The 22,829-nt window shown below is 47.6% G+C and overlaps 1 protein-coding gene across 1 annotated transcript in view; it reads right to left on the bottom strand.

Moving 5' to 3' along the window:
• LOC144299625 (2'-5'-oligoadenylate synthase 3-like) overlaps positions 1-22,829 on the bottom strand; it is a 45,306-nt gene that overhangs the window by 2,083 nt on the left and 20,394 nt on the right. The window contains exons 16-25 of the mRNA XM_077875016.1: positions 15,734-15,937; positions 13,843-14,113; positions 11,670-11,848; positions 10,063-10,298; positions 9,449-9,590; positions 6,147-6,320; positions 4,142-4,424; positions 2,773-2,960; positions 1,484-1,722; positions 251-404 (exon numbers count right to left, since the gene is read on the bottom strand). Of these exons, the coding sequence (XP_077731142.1) occupies positions 251-404; positions 1,484-1,722; positions 2,773-2,960; positions 4,142-4,424; positions 6,147-6,320; positions 9,449-9,590; positions 10,063-10,298; positions 11,670-11,848; positions 13,843-14,113; positions 15,734-15,937 (2,070 nt within the window). The remainder of the gene's footprint in view (positions 1-250; positions 405-1,483; positions 1,723-2,772; positions 2,961-4,141; positions 4,425-6,146; positions 6,321-9,448; positions 9,591-10,062; positions 10,299-11,669; positions 11,849-13,842; positions 14,114-15,733; positions 15,938-22,829) is intronic.

The raw sequence follows: 22,829 nt of genomic DNA, 5'->3' as shown, positions 1-22,829 counted from the left end.
TTCTGCTTGTAGAGAAAGCACAGTGGAGCTGTTGCCTGAGTCCTAGATCACCTGCCTTAGGATTTCTTGCAATGGGAATTTAAAAAAAACAAAAAAACAAAAAAACACCTGTTTTGTTTTATTCTCAGCTCCTGAGTTGGGCTGTTATTTGAGACTGAATGAATTCCAAGTTGCTACAGCAGGAGAAGCTCTTGATTTTAGCTTGTCACAGGGTAATCTCCAGGGGAAACTTTCTTTAGATTATTCTTACTGGCACTTTCCAGGATTGCACGGGATATCCAGTTCCATCTTTGAAACAGAAGGAGGACAACCATTCGGTAGCGTCTTTTGCTAGGAGATGCCAACACCATCGGTCCCCTCCACCCACGTCACCAGTAGGTTCAGCTGGATCCAAGATCACGGGCCTAAAGGAGTCAGAAGCATTACATGCCTTTTAAAACCAGTGGCCTCAGAATCGGGGGCCCAGTCTACTCTTAGCCCTAAGACAATGTGTCCTATGTTTTAGATGCCGGTGATTCAAATGTACTGATACAGCTCAAAGTGCTTTTCTCGAATTCAATTATATTTGTCAATAGTATTTCGAAAGCTGTTAATTATCATACACAGGACAGCATAATATAAAGCTCTCCTTCCTGTTAGGTCAGCTGAACGATGCTGCAGAATTTAATCAACTGTAAGGTCACGTGGGTCACGCCCATGGTAGCCAGCCCATGGTAGCTTGTTCTGGCTTTCTTCTCCCCTATTCTTTCTCAAATCTTTTTTTCTTTCCTCTCTTTCCTTTTGTTTCCTTTGGTTTTTGTGCTTTGCCGGGAGCACTGAATAGACATAGTAAGATTCCCTGCTGTTCTTGAAGGATAGCATTTTTGTGGGTGCGGGATGCAGGTCTGAAAGGGTAGATAAAATCTGATCTAATAAAACTCCCATAGGATGAATTAACCTTGAAGGAATGGTAGCATTATTTCTCAGGGACATACTTCTGACCCCTACACCTCTAAGATCTGCTAACCAATCTATGCTTTTCCCTCCAACCTAGGAAGATGGAAGCGACCACCCAGGGACCTGTACCTTGATCCTTCCTTCTCTCTTCCTCCTGGATTACATTCTCTCCCACCCTACCCCGGCTCAGGATTTCCTCTTCAGAGACTATGGGAGGTTCTGGTGGTTGGCACCCTTCCACCCTTACCCACTGCCCTCCTCAGTTTCACGTGGGGAGTAAAGAATCACGACCCCATGGGGGAGAACCCAGGTCATTGGAATAGCGCTGGAGGGAATCAGGTTAAGAAAAGGAGGCAGGGGGCGCCTCGGTGGCTCAGGTGGCTTCCTTCAGCTCAGGTCATGATCTCAGGGTCCTGGAATCAAGTCCCACATCGGGCTCCCTACTTAGCAGGGAGTCTGCTTCTCCTTCCCCTCCACCTCTCTCAAATAATTAAATAAAATCTTAAAAAAAAAAAAAAAAAAAAGGAGAGGGCAGGGTTTAGGGCACCTGGTTTTCTGGATCTGGGTCAGTAGGAAGTTCCTCACAGTCTCATCCTCAAAGTTGTAATTGACTGTCCAGAAGACACAGAGCTGCTGATATTTTGTGACCAACTCAAGGACCGTCCGGAAACCTTCTGCAGTGTCGAAATTCTCTGCCCCACTCCCCTGCTCCCAGGCGTAGATGGTGAGCAGCTCCAAGGCGTACTTTGGGGGCAGAGACCCCTTTTTCTTCAGTTTCCTTTCACACTGAGGGAAGAAGGGAACGTCAGACAATACTAGTGAAAGCAGGGAGGTGCAGTGAGATTAAAGAGCCCTGCAGAGAGGCCATACATTCATGGCCTCTGGGGCCACAGCAGGGCAACTGAGTCACGGGACACAGTGCTGATGGGACTGGTCTGTGGGAAGTCTGAGCAGGGCAGCCTGATAGGTGCTCGCTTAGCAGCATGCAGATTTCTGGGTCGGGCTTCGGCCACATATGATTCCCTAGAGTTATAATATAATACAGTGACCACTTACAAAACACCTACTGTGTGTTGACTGTGGAGACAGACATTTTACGTGGCATTTATAATCCTAATTCTTAACCCCAGCAAGCAGGCATAAATCAACGTTTCTGACGAAGACAGGAGCCGTGGGGTGGGGAAGTGACTCGCTCAAGGTCACACTGTAGCCCCAAGCCCTCTGAGCACCCTGGGGCTGGGGGGTACCTACGGCCATCTCTCTGAGTTTCTGGGATGGAAACCACAGAGCTCAAGGAGCTGTACCCAAGAAGGAGACATCTCAGCAAAGAGCTGATGCTGTGCTAGACGTCGGCCGTCATGGAAATACTCAGAAGCTCCCCTGCATGCAAGAAAGTGATGGAAGCGAAGGGAGGCTAACCATTATAGAAAATGACCCTGCCTGTAGCTTCACCTTGTCTTCAAGGATGGCACCTGCATGTACTACATGTGGGGGCCGAGCAAGAGGTAAGCCATGCTGGTGACCTGTGGGCATGTGATCCTAATCTCCCCCACCCTTTGTAGGAAGAATAACTGGGATTCCTAGGTGTCAGAGCAAAGACAATATAAACCATACATGGCAGCTTTGATGGTAGGGGGTGCTCTGTACACCACCCAACTTAATGGGGTTGGTGATAACTCCACAGCGATGTGCAGGATTAGTGGACAGATTCATGAAAGTGGGTCAGCCCCCAGCATTTAAGAGTGTGGGTAAAGGAAGGACTTGGTGAGTCCCGGGTGAATGGTCACAGCACAGGATAAAAACAATTCTAGATACCTGCAACAAGAGCGATCATACCTGTTTGTACCAGTGCTTCACCAGACGAATTAAATCCTTCACTTTGGTGGGCCGGGAGGCCACAAAGCTGCATTGCAGCTCCGTGAAACAGGTGGAAAACTCTCCTCCCTCAGCATTTGAGGATTTATACAAATTGATGAGCTCAGTGTAGATCTTGGGGCTGGGTGGGGAGCCAGAATTCACCTGACCTAGTATGGGGGAGACATTTAGTTTATGCTTTAATTATGTATAAAAGTAACCATTTTCAAACATTTTTGACCACTAATTCTGGGAAATGACTTTGAATTCTATTAGTATATTTGGATTTTTGCTGTCTAAGATACTGGAAGCATCACCAGAGTGATGAGATATTTTTAAAAACTATGTGGTCTATAGGAATATTGGTGCTATTATTAAGGTTAATTATCTAGATTTGTACAGGCCGGTACTATAGCCACCAAACAATGTGGTTATTTGCATTCAAATTAACTGAGGGAAATTAAATTAAAAATTTAGTTCTGCAGTCCCACTAGCCACATTTCAAGCTCTCAGTAGATATAGAACATTTCCATTATCACAGAAAGACTTTTTAGACAGCACTGATTGGGAGTTTGCTAACTATGGCCAATAGGCCAAGGTGGCCCACTTCTTGTTTTTGTAAATAAAGTTTTATTGGAACACTGCCATGCTCCTTTGTTCATGTATTGTCTATGGCTGCTTTCAGGGTACAATGGCAGAGTTGAGTGGGTGTAACAGGTACTACACAGTCCTCAAAGCTGAAAATACTTGCTACTTTACCTTTAAAAAAAATAGCCAAAAAAAAAAATAGCCAACTCCTAATCTATACTGTTATTTCCTCTCTAGAGACACTAATAACCATTCAGAGGGAAGGTATCACAGTCTTCTTGATTCTGATTTGAAAAATGCCTAAAATAGCCTTGGTTCCTTTTGCTACAACATTATGGATCTGTCATTCATGAACTGAATTTCCAAAGCAGATTGAAGGCCCCAGATTTCCTGTCTTTGCCCTAGAATTCTTCCCAGGCTGTTCTTTAATTTCACTAATACTTGTGGCATTTTATCTATAAATGTGTACAGAATTCCTGTGTACCCCATTCTTTAATAGGTATTGTGAGCGATATCACAGGAAGATAAGAATATAAGGAATATAAGGAATGTGGTCCTGGCCATCCTCTGGATACTTAGGTAAGAGAGGACATGTGAACACGTCTACAGGTCTAAAGGACTGCTGCCATTACTCGTGCCACCTGCTGGGGGCACTAGATCTACAAGCCATTACTAGGTCATGTGGCTTTCCTTCCACCTGCCTTGCCCCATCAAGGCAGAACCATGTCTTCCTCCTCCAGGAGCTAAGGTCTGGGGTTCTCACCGAGCACATTAAATGCAGGCAACACATCAAAGTTCACACTTTCGTTGAGCACTTTGGATTTCAAAGAGAAGCTCAGCACCCTGGGAGCCTTCCATTTTGAAATCTCAAACTTCACTGCAAACTCTTTCTCCTGCTGACAGGCTACTAGCTGTTTATGGATTTCCTTGATGATACGGCATCTCTCGTTTTTTTGGGAGGTGTAACTTTTAAGCGAGTCTGGGAACACGACGAGGTCGGCATCGGAGCCAGTCTTCAGAGCTGTGCCTTTGCCGGTCGACCCTCCCTGGTGAAGAAAGACAAGCTGAGATCCAGCATTTTCTAGATCCTGAGCCCCTTACCTCCAAGGGCTGGCAGAAGTGGGCTAATTAATGATGTTGCCAAGGGTCGTTCCAGGTTAGGGTCCAGTTAGGGCTGAATCCAAAGCAGAGCGTTCAACTTTTCAAACAAGTAGTTTGGTTTGAGAAAGGTTTTCTCATGCCCCTTGATGAGCTTATTGACATACAAACAACTGAGAGGGCTAGTTATAAATTACCCACATCTCCAGCCAACTTCCTAAAGATTCCTCCCTAACAGCATTTAGCTTTGTATGAATTCCTGTGACCTGAGAGAAATCAAACTGGATGCGATCATTGCATTAGAAGTTCCTCATCTGTTCCCTGATTTTTTTAAAAAGATTTTATTTATTTATTCATGAGAGACACAGAAAGAGAGAGAAGAGAGAGAGAGAAAAAGACAGAGAGAGAGAGAGGCAGAGACACAGGCAGAGGGAGAAGCAGGCTCCATGCAATGGGAGCCCGATGTGGGACTCGATCCCGGGACTCCAGGATCATGCCCTGAGCCAAAGACAGACACTCAACCACTGAGCCACCCAGGTGCCCCTGTCCCCTGATTCATGTTTCCTCTTGCAAGCTGGGGGTCACGGGATGAATATTCATAATTTAGGTGGGGCTCTGCAAACTTTCTGTAAGGAGTCAGATAGTAAATGTGGGCTATATGTGTCCCTGCCACATAGGCTTCTTCACTTCCTCCTCCCTTCCTCATTCTCTTCCTCCTTACCTTTCTGCTCTAACAACTCTGTTAGGCACAACTCCTTAGCTGACAGGCTTCTTTGAGGGCAAACTGGGGAGAAGCCAGCTGCCCCACAGAGAACAATCCCAGTGCCTGATGCGGGGCACACCCCTTAGACTTGCTGCCCTCGTTCCTTCAAAAAGCTCACTCGATTTTTATAGAGAACACATCTGTTTTACCCATGGGCAGGAAATGCCTGGCAGCAGGTTAGAGGCGAGGGGAGGGTGTTATGTTCCCTGTATACAGATGCTCAAACCCGCTTCATTCATGCAGCTGCTTTGTGAGTGTTGACCTTTGCTGGCCAACAGATGTAGGAAGTGTGTCACCCCATGGATAAGAATCACCGTATCTGATGAATCTCTAGTTCAGTTGATGAGACTTATCATGCTGTGGTCATTAAAACATGAAAGAGGTCATTTTTTTGGCTCAGTACACACTGAGCTTGGAACTGGTAGTGGTTTGAATGGTAGCACCTCCAACAGATCTGCCGGGAACTCAAGAACCTAACTTAGCTGAACAAAGGGTCTTTGTAGATGTAATTGAGTGAGGGGTCTGTGGACCCTAAATCCAATGGCAAATGTCCTTAGAAGACAAAAGAAAGAAGAGGAGACCTGCAGGGGAGAGGTGATGGGGAGACAGAGGCAGAGACGGGAGAGCTGTAGGTCCAGGCCAAGGCCACTAAGGGCCACAGCAGCCCCAGGAAGCTCATACAGGGCCACAGGTATGTTGTCAATGAAGGAAGCAGTGCGCAGGCACCTCTCCCCGCCCCGTGGAGAGCTGGGGTTCTGGATGCCCATCTCACCTGCTCCCCCCCTCACTCCCTCATCCCTCGCCCTCTGCCCTACATCCGGGGGCAGAGCCAGGCACTGCAGAGGAGCTCCTGGGACCCCTTTGCTCCCTGCCCGTAAGACCCTGTAGGAGAAAGGCCAGTGCTCACCTTGACGGTCTTCTGAACCTTTGTAGCTGAATGTTGGAAGCAATTTTTTTGAAGGAATTTACAGATGAAGTCAACAGCTACCGCGATTTGGCCTAGGAAGTTTTTGTTGGGCTGTAGAAAGTCCTTGATAAACTTATCTAGAAGATGGCCCGGGGTTGCGTACAGCGGCGCTGGCTGGGAAGGCAGAAGAACACTCAGCACTGGCACCACACACCGTGAGAACATACCGGAGAGGTAGGGTAGTGCCCAAGACCCTCCCCCCCCCAAAAACGAATCTTGTGAACTGTTCCTTCCTCCCCCCAGGAGAGATCTGACCCCCCCACCACCACCCCCGACTGGAAGCTGTTCTGGGTGTGGCACTGCCTTCTGTGGCCCGTCCCTTTTAACCTCAGAGGCTCCCTTTGTCTCCCATTGGTGGCAGGGACTGCTGCAATGATCACACGCGCATGCCCTCTCAGGCTTTATCAGCTTCTGTTGCACACACATGCCTGAGGAGATTGTTTTCCTAGGGCTGCCCTAACAACACCCTTCCCCCACCCCGGGGTCGGGGGCTTCCAAGAGCAGAAATGTATTCTCTCACCGTTCTAGAGACTAGAGGTCTGTGCTCAAAGCGTCAGCAGGGCCAGGCGCTCTCTGGAGGCTCTAGGGGAGGAGCCTTCCTTGGCCCTTCCAGCCTCCGGAGGCTCCAGCAATTCCTAGTCCTCTTGGGCTTGGAGACACGTCACTCTGGTCACTGACTGTCGTTACACAGTCTATTCTCCCCACTGTGTGTGTCTGCGTGCTTTCTTATGAGGACACCAGCCACTGGAGTCAGCTCCTGCTAATCCAGGGTGACCTCATCTTAACTAATGACACCTGCAAAGACCCGACTTCTAAAAGAGGTCACATTCTGAGGATCCAGGTGAACATGAGGGAGGCCGGAGCATCAGGGTTATGTAGAGAGATTGAGGGCTAGAAGCGTTAAAGCAAATTAGATTTGTGTTATTTTCAGCCTTGAAATTTGTGGTTTTCTTTCCTTTTCCTTTTCTTTCTTTCTTTCTTTCTTTCTTTCTTTCTTTCTTTCTTTCTTTCTTTCTTTCCTTCTTTCTTTCTTTCCCTCCTTCCCTTCCTCTTTTCCTCCTACTTTCCCCCCTTCCTTCCTTCCTTCTTTCCCTCCTTCCTTCCTCCCTTCCTTCCAGTGCTAAGAGGAAATAAACATGATGTTCTGTATAAACACTGTCCTTTTGCTGGTGAGGACAGACAAGATGAGCAGGGGCAGGGTGGTCAGCTTGAAAGTTGAAGGTCAACCTTGGCTGCCTCCAGATGTTCTTAGGGAAGCTCACAGTTGCTTGAAGGCAAATTCATGGCCAGTACTGTCCTTTGCACAGGGCTGAGTATGGGGGAGGGGGGCGCGTGTTCACGTATATGTGCCCTCCAGCGTCCAGATGCCCTGATGCAGCAGTTTATGGGCCTGAATCCCCTCTGATAGCTCTCTCTCTTGAGAGGAATGGCCTCCTAGTTCTGGAAACAGAGGCCGATTGGGTAGAAAACAAGAAGAGCAAAACCTGGCATCAAAAGTTGGCTTAGATGCATGAGAACTAAATGCAGTGTGGGCTCCTAGGCTGGGGAAAGCTGGCTATCGAAAACATTCTTTGGGGATGCCTGTGTGGCTCAATGGTTGAGCACCTGCCTTTGGCTCAGGTTGTGATCCCAGGGTCCTGGGATCGAGTCCCACATCGGGCTCCCCATAGGGAGTCTGCTTCTCCCTCTGCCTATGTCTCTGCCTATCTCTCATGAATAAATAAATACAATCCTAAAAAAATTATTCAGATAATTGGCAAGATCTGGAAATGGACTATAGCTGGGTGGTAATAATATATTCATCTTAATTTCTGGAATTCGATCATTACGTGTGGTTAGCTAAGAGAACGTCCTTATCTGGCAGCCGACTCCAAAGGCTCAGTATAAACAAGATACACAACATTGATGATGATGATGATAATGATAAGTGTGTGCGCTCACACACACATATAGAACACAGCTAAAGTGGTCAAAGGTTAAACATTTGGGCATCCAGGCAGATATAGGGGCTCACTGAACAAGTTTTACAACTTTTCTATATGTTTGAAAGGTTTCAGGATAAAGTTGGGGGGAGGGTAGAAATATTTTTTAAAAATCTGCTTTAGGAAACCTGGAAAATTGAGGTCAGGGAGCAAAGACCAGAGTCCAGTGAAAGTCAGGACAAGGAGTGTCCAGAAGGACACCACATTCCTTCTGGATCCAGGCGGGAGCTCCCCATCCAAAAGGTCCTTCCCATCCACGGTCCCAGGCATTTGGGAAACTCATTTACATCTCCCGTCTTTGCTCAGTTGGCCCTCAATGTGCTATGCCCAACAGAATGTAGATCCAAGCCTACCACACCTTGGATGTAAATTAGTCCCATGTCTGTTAAAGGTGGAATTTGTTTGATCTATGTGGCCTCAAAAGACACCTTTGTCCTACTGCCATCTCATGACCCCCAGAAAATGGAACGGATTCAGTGGCCTAGACTGATAATGTCCTCGTTGGATCGTCCTTCTCCAATAAGCTCTGGGAGTGCAGGGGCATTCTGTGGGGGTAGATTTGCTTCCCCTGTTTGGGCAGAGGGCGGCTGCCCTGCACTCACTGGCACTCTGCTCAGTGCGTCCGTCACCGCCAATCCACCTGCTTCCTCTCCTGCAGCAGTTAATTGAAATCTGCTGGTGCCCTTCTCTCTTTGTTCAGTTTTGCTCTTTACCATCATTTAAACAGAAAAAGGTGGCCCATCATGGTGTGTTATCAATGGAATTATGTCCTGCTAAAAGATATGTTGAAGTCCCAACCTCTGATACCTGTGATTGTGACCTTATTTGGACTTAGGGTCTCATATGAGGTAATCGAAGTGAAGATGAGGTAAGCACTAGCTGGGTTAAGCACTAATCCAATAGGACTGGTGTCCTTATAGGAAGAGGAGGGAGACACAGACATGCAAGGAAGGCATTGCAAAGACACAGCACAGGAGTCCATGTGGCAACAGAGGCAGAGATGAGGGAGGGACGTGGCCACAAGCCAAGAGCACCAGCAAGCACCAGAAGCAAGGAAGGATTCTTCCTGGAGCCTCCAGAGGAGCACAGGCTTGCCTACACTTTGACCTTGGACTTCTGTCAGCCACCAGTGTATGACACTTTGTCACAGCAACCCTAGGAAATCTACACATGGTGCTCTTGGGTAAGACTGCAGTCTGGGTGTCAGGACACCTCCCTCCCCCCAGCATGACATGAGCTGTACTTGTAAAGCTCTCTTACCAGAACATTCCATGATGGTCCAGGTGACTCATTCGGGCTGAGAGCAGACAACCAGCTCTGAGCTTCTTGCTTTAGCAGTTGCCAAGATGCATTATCTTTGCTCACATTATTGGTTGGGTCAGTTGGATCCAAGATTACTGGCCTGCAAATTCCATTAGATTAAAAAATCAGTAGAGCTGCATGTGGAAGAAGAAATCCATGTTGGGGAAAGAGGACTGGAGGAGGAGGGTGTCTGGTAATCTGGACTCGAGAGCCCGCGCTTCCTTTCGGTTGCTCAGGTGCTTTGTCTGAGATGTCTAGACCCTCTGCTCCTGCCCTCTCTGCTTTGCAGTTATGTTAATAACATAATAAAATGGCTAGCCCCTTCCTTCTACAAGAGGAAGCACCTGGCCAGTGTTTTGGGGACAAAATATGGTGATGGTCTGAAATGTGAAAAGCATTGGTCAGGCTCTCCTCTTTCAGACACACCCCATTTTGCTTGCCTCGCCACCGCTGCTGGCATTTTTTTGGTGCATCCCTGGCTGGGGAGGATGGGACTGAGCCCTCATTCTAAGGGGTACAGCCTGGCTTGCAGACAAACAGATAAAGAGAGAGGGTGGAGAGAAGCTTGGTACCTCGACGACCGGAGCTGGCTCAGCAGAATATTCCGGACAGTCTCATTCTCAAAGTTGTAGTTGACTATCCAATAGACACACAGCTGCTCCTGCTGTCTGATTAGCCCCAGGACAGTTCTGATGCCTTCGGCGATGTCAAAGTTTTCTGCTCCGCACCCCTGTTCCCAGGCATAGACTGTCAGGAGCTCTAGGGCATACATGGTCAGCAGAGGTGAACCTTTCAGCTTTTCCTGGCACTGTGGGAGAAGAGACAGGCTGTGGCTGATCTGGGGACCCAGTTCCCCCTGTGCCAGGGGCCTGAAATCAAGGAATCAGAAGTCTATAGGAAGTCACCATCTCCCACCAGTGACTAAAATGAAGCCATGCCTAAAATTCGATGGATTTTAGTATCAAGTGTTGGCAAGGATGTGGAGCACCTGAAACTGTCTTATGTTGCTGATGGAAGGGTCATTAGGTACAACTATTCGAGAAAACTAATGTTGGCAGTACTTCCTAAAGTTAAATATATGTATTATTATATATATTTAATATACTATATATATTATGTGATGACATATAATGTTTCATGTACTATATGATATAGTATATAGTCTGCATATGAATTTATTATGTACACATTTTTGCATACATAATATCACAATATATGTAACTATATATACACACATATCCTATTCCTTATAACCGAGGACTCCCACTCCTGCATATTTACCCAAGAGAAATGAGTGCTTAAATTCACAAAAAGAAAAGTAGGGGAATATCCATAGTAACCTAATTTGTAATAGCCCCAGTTTGGAAATGATCCAAATGTCCATTAGCAGAATGGATAACTGTGTGGTATATCAAGACAACAGAATCCTACAGAACAACAAAACACCACAACTACGTTCAAAAAGAGAGATCTCTCAGATGTCACTTTGAGCAAAAGATGCAGCATACGTATGGTACCATTCCATTGATTTCAAGTTCAGAAACGAGCAGAACTGATTTGTGGTGACAGACATTAGGACATTGGTCATTTAGGGGGAGTATTAACAGGGAAGGGGCTTGAAGCAGCTGCCAGATGCAGGAAAGGTGCCCTATTTTGATCTGGATGTTGCTAAAAAGGATATAAAAGTGCATGGACCTGGGGGGACCTGGGTGGCTCAGTTGGTTAAGCATCTGATGCTCATTTTTAAAAATTTTTAAAAAAGATTTTATTTATTTATTCATGAGAGTCACACAGAGAGAGGCAGAGACACAGGCAGAGGGAGAAGCAGGCTCCCTGCAAGGAGTCCAATGTGGAACTGGATCCCAGGACCCCAGGATCACACCTGAACCAAAGGCAGACACTCAACCACTGAATCACCCAGGTGCCCCAGCATGTGACTCTTGATTTGAGCTCAAGTCATGATCTCAGGGTCCTGGGATGGAGCTCTGTGCTCAGTGGGGAGTCTGCTTGAGAGTCTCTCTCTCTCCCTCTACCCCTCTCCCCACCTTTCTCAATAAATAAAATCTTCACAAAAAATGCATTGATCTCTGTACTTAAGAGTGTTGTACTTTGCTGGATATGGATGATCTCGGTTAAAAGGAATTGGACGACAGCACTAGATCCGTCATTTGAAAATTACCTGTTGGTACCAATACTTCACCAAGAGGATCAAATCCTTCAGTTTCCTGGGATATTTGTGAAAAAACTTCTGCTGTAGTTCTGTGAAGCAGATGGAAAACTCACCGGGGTGGGCTTTTGTCATGTCCAAGGCTCTTTTGAGCTCTCGATAGATCTGGGAGCTGGGCTTCTCGCTTAAGCCTGGTGCGAAAGAGAGATGTAGAATCTGTGGTGTGTGGGTGGCCTGCTCTCAGTGAGCCAACTGTGCTGTGGCCTGACAGCACACCTGGGCTACTTCATCTGCAAGAGAACCGGTGCGTTCACCTAAAAGGTGAGGGGTGGCTTGCCTCGCTTGATAATAAAATGACTATCGTGAAAATGGCACGGTGGTGGCCCACGACAAGATCAGCAGAAAGTGGAAGGATGGAAAACACAATTATAAATGAGGAAGGGGCGGGGCGCCTGGGTGGCTCAGTGGTTGAGTGTCTACCTTTGGCTCAGGACATGATCCTGGGATCCTGGGATCAAGTCCCACATCAGGCTCCCTGCAGGGGGCCTCCTCCCTCTGCGTGTGTCTCAGCCTCTCTCTCTCTGTGTCTTTCATGAATAAATAAGTAAAATCTTTAAAAAAATAAATAAATAAACAAATGAGGAAGGGGAAGTTCCAAATTAGTAGGGAAAGAGGGCTTCTTTAACAAAGGGTATTGGGACAGCTGGCATATACCTGGAAGGAAATAGGGTTTATACACTGCATAGAATATATTCTGCTATTGAGCCCAGCTGGTGAATGTTGTTCCAGAGAGTCAAGGGTACAGGGACTCTGAGGGGGCGGTAAGGTGAAGGTAAGGTAAAGGCAGGGTGCTGGAGGCCAGCAGGTGGTCACAGGCCCCCCCAGAACTGGACCCTGCAATGCCAGGTAGTGGTTTTCAAACTGGCGGGCCAGTCAGAATCCTGCTGCACTGCTAATGTGGAGCATGGGCTCCCTAGCTCTGCAGGAGGTCTGATACCCAAGTGGAGGGGGCTCAGGCCCCTCTTTTTTAGAGGTAATGCTGATACCCATAGAAGTTTGAGAACCACTGGTGAGGGAGTGAAGAAGCAGATGCCAGGGAGGGGAGGGATGTCAATAGGTCACAGAATTTCACCAGGATTTCCACTCTTGCTAGCTGAGCTCCACTGTTTACAAGCACATTTTAAAAACACATAAACGACCGAAGCCAGTCGCCAGCTTGTTCCTTTCATTCACTTGGACAGATACTTAAGAATTCCCCCAGTAGGTTGCTTTTCTCAGAAAGCAATCCTCATTGCGTCCTTGCCCAGGGGGCTCTCGGTTAGGAATGCGCGGTTCTCGCGCCATCTGGTGGCAACTTCTGGCTACCACGTGCGAGAAAGAGCGGGTTTCTCGTTTTCACACCATCCTTGCAATACCAGCAAGGCGCTCTGGCCCAGTCTCCAGCCACCATTCTCTCGAACAAGAGAGAAAATAGGATTTCCTAAGAATTCTGAGTCACATGGGATCTCTTCACTTTGACCCAGCCCTTGTTTGAGGTAGTTCTTATCATCCTTAAGGTCCTGTAAAGCAGCCATTTCGAGGCTGATCTTAGAGTTGGCCAAAGCGGCTAAGCGGTGGGACCAGGACAGGAACTGAGGGCTGCCCACCTTCCAAACTGGGGCACTTTTCTCTAAGTTGGTTGTCTGCCTGTGCATGTGAGTCACTGAGCTGTGTGTGTGTTATCTTAAAGGCGTCCTGCCTTGGGGTTTAGAAGATCTGGGCTTTTATTCTAGGTCTTTTATTTTATTTTTAAAGATTTTATTTATTTATTCATGAGACACAGGGAGAGAGGCAGAGACACAGGCAGAGGGAGAAGCAGGCTCCCTGCGGGGCGCCCCATGCGGAACTCCATCCTGGGACCCTGGGATCACACCCTGAGCCGAAGGCAGATGCTCAACCAATGGCCTCCCAGGCATCCCTTATTCTAGGGCTTTTAGAACTGGGTGTGTGAAGAGAGTACGCCTAGCGCAGGAGGGACCTCCTCTCTTGAAGGTATGTGGTCCCTGGCTTTGGGCCATACCAGTGGTGTCTGAACCATCCCCGGCCTAGAGGACCCACATAGCTGTCTGCTGCCCCTTTCTTTGGGTTTGCTGTCTCGACACACCTCTCCAGACCAGTGCCCTGCACACACCCAGGAGCAACTCACCCAGAGCATTGTAGGCAGGCAGCACCTTAAAAGTGATGCTCTGCCATTTTGTGGACAGCTGGAAGATGAGCCCATCTCTGAACCTCTGGACCTCCATTTTGGCCGGCAGCTTCATGGCGAGCTGACAGGCTTTCAGAAGCTGCCAGATCTTGTTGAGGATTTTATCTTGGCTTCTTTTCTGATCTTGGAACTGCTCAAGGTCACTGACAAAGATGACAATCATCCCATCTGAGTTGCCCCTCAACACTGTTTTCCTGCCATAGGAGCCACCCTGCCAGTGACAGAGATGCAGATGTGAGACTCTGGAGCCTTTGGGGGTCCCCCAATGCCCCAGCAAGCAGTAGTATTTCTCAAATCAAGCAAAAGCCACAAATGTCACCATAGTCTTTAAAAACTGAGTGGCAGGAGGCCATTTGTCCATCCGAAGACCTGAATCAGGATGCCCACTGTAGCACTTTTCATACAAGCTTCTGACTGGAGGCAGCTCAAATGGCCCTCAGCAGTGGCATGGACAAACGCGGTGTACTCGCACACTGAATACTATCCAGCGTCGAAAGGATAAAGGAACGCTGGCACGCAACAACGTAAACTTCACAGACAGGATGGGGTCAAAGAAACCACACAATAAAGTCACCCCGTGCACGATTTCATTTATATCCGGTGATCAACCTGTCTGGTTTTCCCAGGACAGTCCCAGTTTTAGCACCGAAAGGCCCACGTCTGAGAAAAGCCCTCGGTCTCTGGCAGACCAGGATGGTTGGTCACCCTACAATGACGCAAAGTTAAAAAAAAAAAAAAGAGGCACAAGGAATCTATGGTGTCAGAGGTCAGGAGAGTTGTTAGGAGGGTTGGTGGGGAGGAACTGGATTGTGGATCGAGAGGCTCTTGGGCGCCAGGAGGCTTTGTTTCTCAATTTGGGCGTAGGTTACACAGGTAGGTTGTTTGCGGCAATCCATCGGGCTGTACATTTAGATCCGTGACCCTTTCCTAGGTTATATTTTCATTAGGAAAAAGCGAACAGTATCGAGAGGCACGATGGCGTAGTGGTTAAGGGCACATCCTCCCAAGCAGACAATCTGGGCTGAAATTCGAGCTCTGCCTCCAGCTACTAAGTAACTTCCTCCTGCTTCAGGTCCCTCATCTGGGCCAAGGCCCAGGGACACCAAGTGTCCAGGTGTTTCTACTGCTAGGGCTGCTGGGCATGCAGGAGGCGGAGGCCAGGAGGCCTTGGGAGTGCAGGTAAGTAGGGCTCCAGGGCTAGCGAGTGAGTTGAGAGGGGCAGGGGTGCCTCTGACTGCTCCCACCCTAGGATCCTGGCATCTTCCCAGCACCATTTCTTCCCCGAAGGCCCGAAATCTTCAGCTCTGGGATTCCTGCTCCTAGCAGCAAACATTTCTACCTCACGAGAGCCACCCCCTCTTGCCATGGAGAAATCACAGAGCGACCTTTGGGTGGTTTTACTGGATCACCCAGCCTCGGTTTACTCCTCTATAATACGAGGCGGATGGAAACAATAACGGTGAAGAACCGCAGCTCGCTTATTGAGCGCTAACTATGTACCAGGCCCTGTACTAAGAACATTGTATGCTTAAGCCTCATTACAGTTCGAGAGGACTATTACTCCTCTCCCATTTTACAGATTCAGAGACTGAAGCACAGGGGGTTAAAGCAACCTGCCCGGGGGGTGCACAGTAGTAAAGGCAGAGCTGCTCCTAAACCCCTCCATCGCTTCCGTCGAGGGGGGTTCAAGATGAAGTCTGGTGCACCCAAGGCCTGTCACCCGGAAGGTGCTAGGGACCCTGTCACTCCCCTTCTGGTGGCCATGGAAACTCCTGGCTCCTGGAAGCCCTGATCCCACCCCCCACCCCCCCACCCCCAGCCTTCCACTCACTTGAACCACACTTAGTACGGTGGGGATCTGCTCCGTTTCCTGCAGAGCGGCACAGATGGTGTCCACGGCGTCATCTATCTGTTTCTGGCATTCTCCGTAGGGCCTCAGGGAGTTCTGGATCAATTCGTCCAGCCTCTCTGGCTGCACAGAGTACAGATGCGACCCCCAGATTCCCATTGCTCCTGCCAGAGGCTGTGGTGGCAGCTAACTGAAGAGAGGGAGAGGAGAGGGAGCCACTCCCTTGCCTGGAGCCAGGAAATCAAAACTCATTCAAGAGCCAGGAAACTGCAAATCACAGGGAGAGAGCCTAGAAACCGAAACCCAGAGTGCTCCCGGCTGACTTCCTCAATCTAGATTTCTGCCCACCCCCGCACGGTGGACAGCAGCCTGTCGGCTCCTCCCAGGGCGTCCTTGTGCTCAACCGGATCCTGCAGCTGCCTTAAGGATGCCTGGATAAATGCCAGTGTGTCCTTGAGCACATCGCCAGCTCTATTTGTGCCTCGACTTCCCCATCTGTGAAATGGCATAACAATGGTACTTCTCTCACAGAGTTCCTGTTCGAACGGGGAGGGGGGGAGGAGGATGCTCAGCAAATGCTACCTAAGAAGTTGTTAAGCAAATAATCTTTTTACAGGGGACAGGGGTCATCTTTGGAAGCTCTTTCCCTTTTCCCCCTTGTTAAAAAACAAAATTCAGTGGCGTACATCTGAAGATCTAATTGGCTTTTTTGAATGATTCATAAGTCCGGCAGCATCCCACCTAGCAAGTAGAAAGAGCTCCAAAAGTTGTACACAGTGGAAGGTTTTTATAGGAAGGAGGGCGGGGCAAGAAGCTATGAAGGGGAAAAGAAAGGACGGGTTCAGGCCAGGACATCTTTTTTGGGCCAAAGGACTGGACCGACAGGGTTTTTAACCTGCAGATGACATCACTAGTGCTGATGGGGAAATCTCAGGCTGACTCTTCAAAGGTCCCATTCCAGGCATAGGTTAAAATTGTAATTAAGTCTCGGTTTGCTGTCACTGGGTGGAGGTGAGGGGGCAAATGATTCCACGTGGGGCTTGGTTTTTCCTTTTTCACACCCTTGTCTCTGGGGCCAGGGAAGTCAGAGTCTATGGGGCAGTGAGGGGAAAGGGACCCAGAGAGGGGATTGATTTGCTTGGGGACACACGGAAAGGCAAAGATTAAGCCAGGTTCAGGTTTCAGTTCTGCTGCTGGGTGATGTGGGACACAAAGGCAGAGACGAAATTTAATTTAATTTAATTTTAATAAATTTGTTTTAAAAAAGGAAATAAAGTGAGATAACCTTAGAACCCACAGCCCATTGATAAATCCGTGAGGCAGGCTGAGTATAACATTCTCCAGGAAATCCCCAACTGTCTTAAAGTTAACGCTGCCTCTGGCTCCCTAGAAGGAAAAAAACGACCTCAGCCTGACAATAGCCAGGCCTCCAGGATCCTGGGAGTCTTCTTCAGCATACGGAATCCTTTTGGAACGTCCCTTCTCTTTACTTCCCCAACCCCAAAGTATATGGTCAGTTGCCCCTCACAACCCTGGGGCAGCAGCTCTTTCTGCCCAGGGGTCCTGTCCCTGTGCTTTAATAAGACCACCTTTCTGACCAAAGATATCTCAAGAATTCTTTCTTGGCCACCAGCTCTGGACCCCACCAAACACACTAACATTCCAAAACTATATCACTGGGCACGTATAGATCCTAGAGTGGTCCGCAGGAGGGACCTTCTTGCACCCAGTTCCTCAGCCTGCATGTGGATGCTTACGAAGCCCCAGCAGGCACCTACGTGGCCCAGCAAGGATGGGACACAAGCCTAGGAGTGCATAGGCCAGAGGGGAAACAGATGTGCAACTCCATTCAGAACTATATGAAAGTGAAACCCCCTGAGGGCTCCCATCAGCTGCCTCTAACTCTATCCAGCAATAATAAATAATACAGAAGGCAGAAAAAAATCCCTGAAATGTGGGAAGAACAGAGCTCTTCTCCACTGTGATGACTAATTTTGTATGTCAACTTGGCTGGGCCATGGTACCCAGATATTTGGTCGAACATTATTCTAGATCTTTTTGTGAAGGTTTTTTTTTTTTTTTCCAGTTGAGATTAACATTTCAATCAGTAGACTTTGAATAAAGCAGAATGCTCTTCATAACTTGGGTGGGCCTCGTAATCAGTTGAAGGCCTTAATAGAAAAAAGACCGACCTCTCCTGAGGAAGAAGAAAATCCACCAGCAGATGGCCTTCAGACTCAAGCTGCAACATCAACTTCTTTCTGCGTCTCCAGCCTCCCCCCTACAAAATTGGGACTTTCTAGCTTCCACAACAGTAAAAGCCAGTTCCTGAAGTGGATCTATACATCCCATTGCTTCTGTTTCTCTGGAGAATCTTAGCTACCACACCCACCCGATAAGGGTCTTTCCTTGTCCTTATGACTGTTCCTGCCACATCTAGAGGTAGGCTGGTCAGGGGGTCAGTAGGCTCCTTTTCTAGGTGAGAATATGAAGGCTCCAAGAGGTGGAAGGTCACACAGCTCATAGGTTGTCTGGCTAGCTTCTAACTCTGCATGACCTAATTCCAAAGTCCATGCTTTATTATTATTTTTAACACATTTTATTTTGAAATAATTTGAAACCCTGAGAAAATGTGGGAGATCAATACAAAGAAATCCCTTATGCCCTTCCCCTCAAATATTTTGCCACACTGGTTCCTCATTTATCTATATGGACATCTAATCGGTATTATTACGGTATTGCTGTTGTTTGAGCGCATGTTGCAGACATTATGCCCTTTTAATTGAGTTTTTTTTTTTTTTTTAGTTGACTTTATAGGGACAACTGGGTGGCTCAGTGGTTTAGCGTCTGCCTTTGGCTCAAGTTGTAATCCTGGGGTCCTGGGATCAAGTCCCACATCAGGCTCCCTGCAGGGAGCCTGCTTCTCCCTCTGCCTATGTCTCTGCCTCTTTCTGTGTCTCTCATTAATAAATAAATAAAATCTTTTAAAAAATAGGCTTTATATTTTGAAGTAAAATTAAGCAGAAGGCCCAGAGATTTCCCAGAGATCCCCTGCCATCCCATGCGCAGCCTCCCCCACTATCCACATCCCCCCGGCCCCAAGACTGGAACGTTTGTTAGAACTGATGAACCTTTGACATGTCAAAATCACCAGACCTCTTTCCTCTTAGATACTTCGATAGGTATCCCCTAAGCACATGGATAGCTTGTTGCATAAACACAGAACGGTGATGGTGATGTGGTTTAGGATTTTAACATTGATATAATGTTACCATTTCTTATAGCACATATAAGGAATAGATTCTTAAATTTTTAAAAAAGATTTTATTTATTCATTCATGAGAGACACACAGAGAGAGGCAGAGACATAGACAGAAGGAGAAACAGGCTCCCTGCAGGACTCGATCCCAGGACCCTGGGATCATGACCTGTGCCAAAGGCAGCTACTCAACCACTGAGCCACCCAGGCGTCCTTTATATTAAAATTTTAATAGTTCTCCTAAGTTGATCTTTATAGCCTCCCCCCCACACCCCCCACTCTAGGATCAGATGTTTTCTGGAGTTGTCATGGATCACAGATGGGCTCCCTGGGAAGCACTGAGGAAGGTATGATGCCAATTTGGAGGGAAGTTCCCTGAGTCCTAATTATTGGTCCTTGAAGTATATCTATGGTTCAGATTGAGCACTTCCCTGGTTCGTGGTCCATTTTCGTCTGCTCCTAGGGACACCCTATTTTATCACCAGCTCCTTAACTCTCTGGGGCTCAGAGCCTTCCAGCTACCCCTTGACCCTTCCCCTCACAGTAGAATTGTGTCCACCTAATGGGAGAACGTTGTCTTGTGGCTGCTGTTATTTCAAGGTCCACCATCCCCAGCGCTAGTAGGGGGACCATGATGATGTCTGCTATGGAGGAGGCACCTTGAACTTCTTAGCAATGCTGGGGCGCATACTGGCCTATTCCTCATGGCCTCCATAAAGTTGTCTTCTCTGCTCTTCCATGAGAGATCATTTGATGGGTCTTTTGGCCTTAGGTGGCCTATTACCCCCCCAGGTCCATCTCTCTGACCTTCGAGAAAGACCCCATCTTCCCCCATCCTCAGACAGTATTGTCATTCGGATCTCACTCAGTGTGGCACTTAAACTTCTTCATTTTTCTAGAAGCTTTGCCAGCGTCAAGCTTGCATCTTCTACTGGGCTCCTGGCCAGCCTATGAAGTCCTGAATTCCAGGAGGGATTTCCAAATCAATAAACTCTTCTTCAACAGCCCCTTGGGATCCCTGTGTGGCGCAGCAGTTTGGCGCCTGCCTTTGGCCCGGGGCGCGATCCTGGAGACCCAGGATCAAATCCCACATCGGGCTCCCGGTGCATGGAGCCTGCTTCTCCCTCTGCCTGTGTCTCTACCTCTCTCTCTCTCTCTCTCTGTGACTATCATAAATAAATTTAAAAAAAATTAAAAAAAAAAACAACAGCCCCTTGATCAAGTAACCTTGGGTCCATTCCCACTCATAGCCACCTGACTTGTTGCTACACATTGGCTGGCTCTTCCACTATTTGGGGGTACAGGTCCATCCCTCCCTCATTAGGCCTAGAATCCTCAGCTGGCTTATTTTGGGACTTAGCCCTCGTTCTAGGCCTACCATGCAGAAGGGGGAGTGGGTGCAGGCCATGGGAGCCAGGGGGTAATTTATGGAAGAGAGGCCACTGCAGCGTCTCCTTGTAAAGGGTAGGGGAGATGCAAGCTTTTAATAGGAAAGGTCTCTGGGCCATTTCTGCAGCTCTAATGGTTCAGAAGAATCTGAGGACTCAAGATCTTCAGGGGCTTCACCCTTACGTCTCCAGGCGGTATGTCAGAGTCCCATTCTTTCCCAAGTAGAGTCCTGATCTTAGTTAGCAGAACTGATTGAGAGTATGTAACTCTTTTACACCAACAAGGGTGGCTATCATCAAAATGATAGACAATAACAAGTTTTGGGCAGGATGCGGAGAACCCCCATTCACAGCTGGAGGGTGTGTCAATGGCACAGCTGCTGTGGAATATGGGGAGGTGGGCCCTCATGGTTAAACACATGTAAGCCAGTAATTTCATGATTCCAGCAATTCTCTTGGGCATATATATACACCCAAGAGAAATGAAAATCCATGTTTACATAAAATCATATACAAACATTCATAGTATTTTTCATAATGGCCAAAAAGTGGAAGCTGTCTAAACATTCATCAAAGGATGAATGGACAAATGTGGTCTCTTCATACCATGGAATATTGTCCAGTAATAACAAGGAATGAGCACTGACATATAAGCTACAACACGGATGGACTTCGAAAATGTGATGCTAAGTGAAAGAAGCCAGACACAGAAGGACAAATATTGTGTGATTCCATTTATATGAAGTGTTGATAATAGAGACAGAAAGCAGATGAGTGATGGCCAGGGATTGGGGGCAAAGGGTGATGGCAATGCAGTGACTACTAATGGGTTTCAGGTTTCTCTTGGGGCTGATGAAAATGTTCTGGAAGTAGTATAATGGATCCCTCTTGTAACGTGGCTTGCCTTGAGAATATCCTAAATATAAACTTTGTGACTATCTCCAAACCAGCTGAATTGTACACTTTAAAAGTTGAAATTCACAGTATGTGAATTATATCTCAATGACAATTTTTTTAAAAATTAAAAGTTAAATTGAACAAAAAACAAAAAACACTTTCTTGGAGTTCTACATTGCGCACTGTGCGTTTCTGGACTGGGTCCTCATTTCCTTCTGGCTTCTGGCTTCTGGCAATGGAGCCTCTGTGTGTGCTACCAAGGAGGCCTTCTGGCTCTCTGTTTAGCATTCAATTGCTGATTGATCACATTTACCTTTTCATATTTTTTTCCCCTAAGGCTGTGGCTTCCTACTAAGGTTTTTGTTGTTGTTTTTTAAATATTTTATTTATTTATTCTTGAGAGACAGAGAGAGAGAGAGAGAGAGAGGCAGAGACACAGGCAGAGGGAGAAGCAGGCTCCATGCCGGGAGCCTGATGCGGAACTCGATCCGGGGACCCCAGGATCGGGCCCTGGGCCAAAGGCAGGTGTTAAACCGCTGAGACACCCAGGGATCCTCGTTTTTTATTATTATTTTTTTTATTTTTTTAAAGATTTTATTTATTTATTCACAAGAGACACACAGAGAGAGGTAGTGACATCGGCAGAGGGAGAAGCAGGCTCCATGCAGGGAGCCCGATGTAGGACTCGATCCCAGGACCTCAGGATCACGACCTGAGCCAAAGGCTGATGCTCAACCACTGAGGCACCCAGGTGCACCTCCCCACCCCCGTAAATTTTAATAGTGGCTAGGGCTACTCCCTTTTTTCCTGCATTTTTCTGAACTTTTCTTGCATGCATATGTTTCCATAAGAACTTCAGTATCAGTTTGTCTACTTCCAGAGAAAAGCGCACAAGGGCATTTTTGTGGATATCTTTAGGATCATTAAATGTGTAAATCAAGTTAAGATTGACGTTGAAGGGTGTGGCTATATCAGGAAGCCCTCAAAAGTTACAGTGGGGTTACCATGTCAATACCAGGGTGGCCAATTGTCAAAAATCAAGGAGCTAAGAGTAAAATAAATCCCTGCTCAGATCAGCCCAGCCCAAGTGACTGGTCCTCCTTACCTTCTACCTACCGGATCTACCCCATTTCCCACCATCTCGCAATTAGGGTAACCTAATTCAAGAATCATTTTGAGGGGGAAGCCTAGAGTCCCTGTCATGAAGTGGAAGTTACTCAGACCAGCCACCAGTTCCTCCCAGGAAGACAACCAGCAGCTTGTGAGGCCAAGGCCAGGTCCCCACCTGCTGCTGGACACTTGGTGGGGTAGGTCTTTGCTGCCTGCAAGTGTCTGCCCTGAGCTCTTGGAACTGGCAAACCCTAAAGGGCTAACTTGGGGTCCTGAGAATCCCATCCCCTGATATGCAGGCAGGCAGTGAGGTAGTCTAAGAAGACTCTATTAACACCATGTGTCCTCAGCATCAGTTCAGCTGCCAGAGCGGGCAGGATAGGGATGGAGGCACACAGGTGGTGCAGGTGGTAGGGGACCCTCC

Source organism: Canis aureus, chromosome 27, assembly GCF_053574225.1.
Source record: "Canis aureus isolate CA01 chromosome 27, VMU_Caureus_v.1.0, whole genome shotgun sequence".
Lineage (NCBI taxonomy): Eukaryota > Metazoa > Chordata > Mammalia > Carnivora > Canidae > Canis > Canis aureus.
Note: the sequence above shows the minus strand (reverse complement) of the source record. Positions and strands in the feature narration are given on the sequence as shown.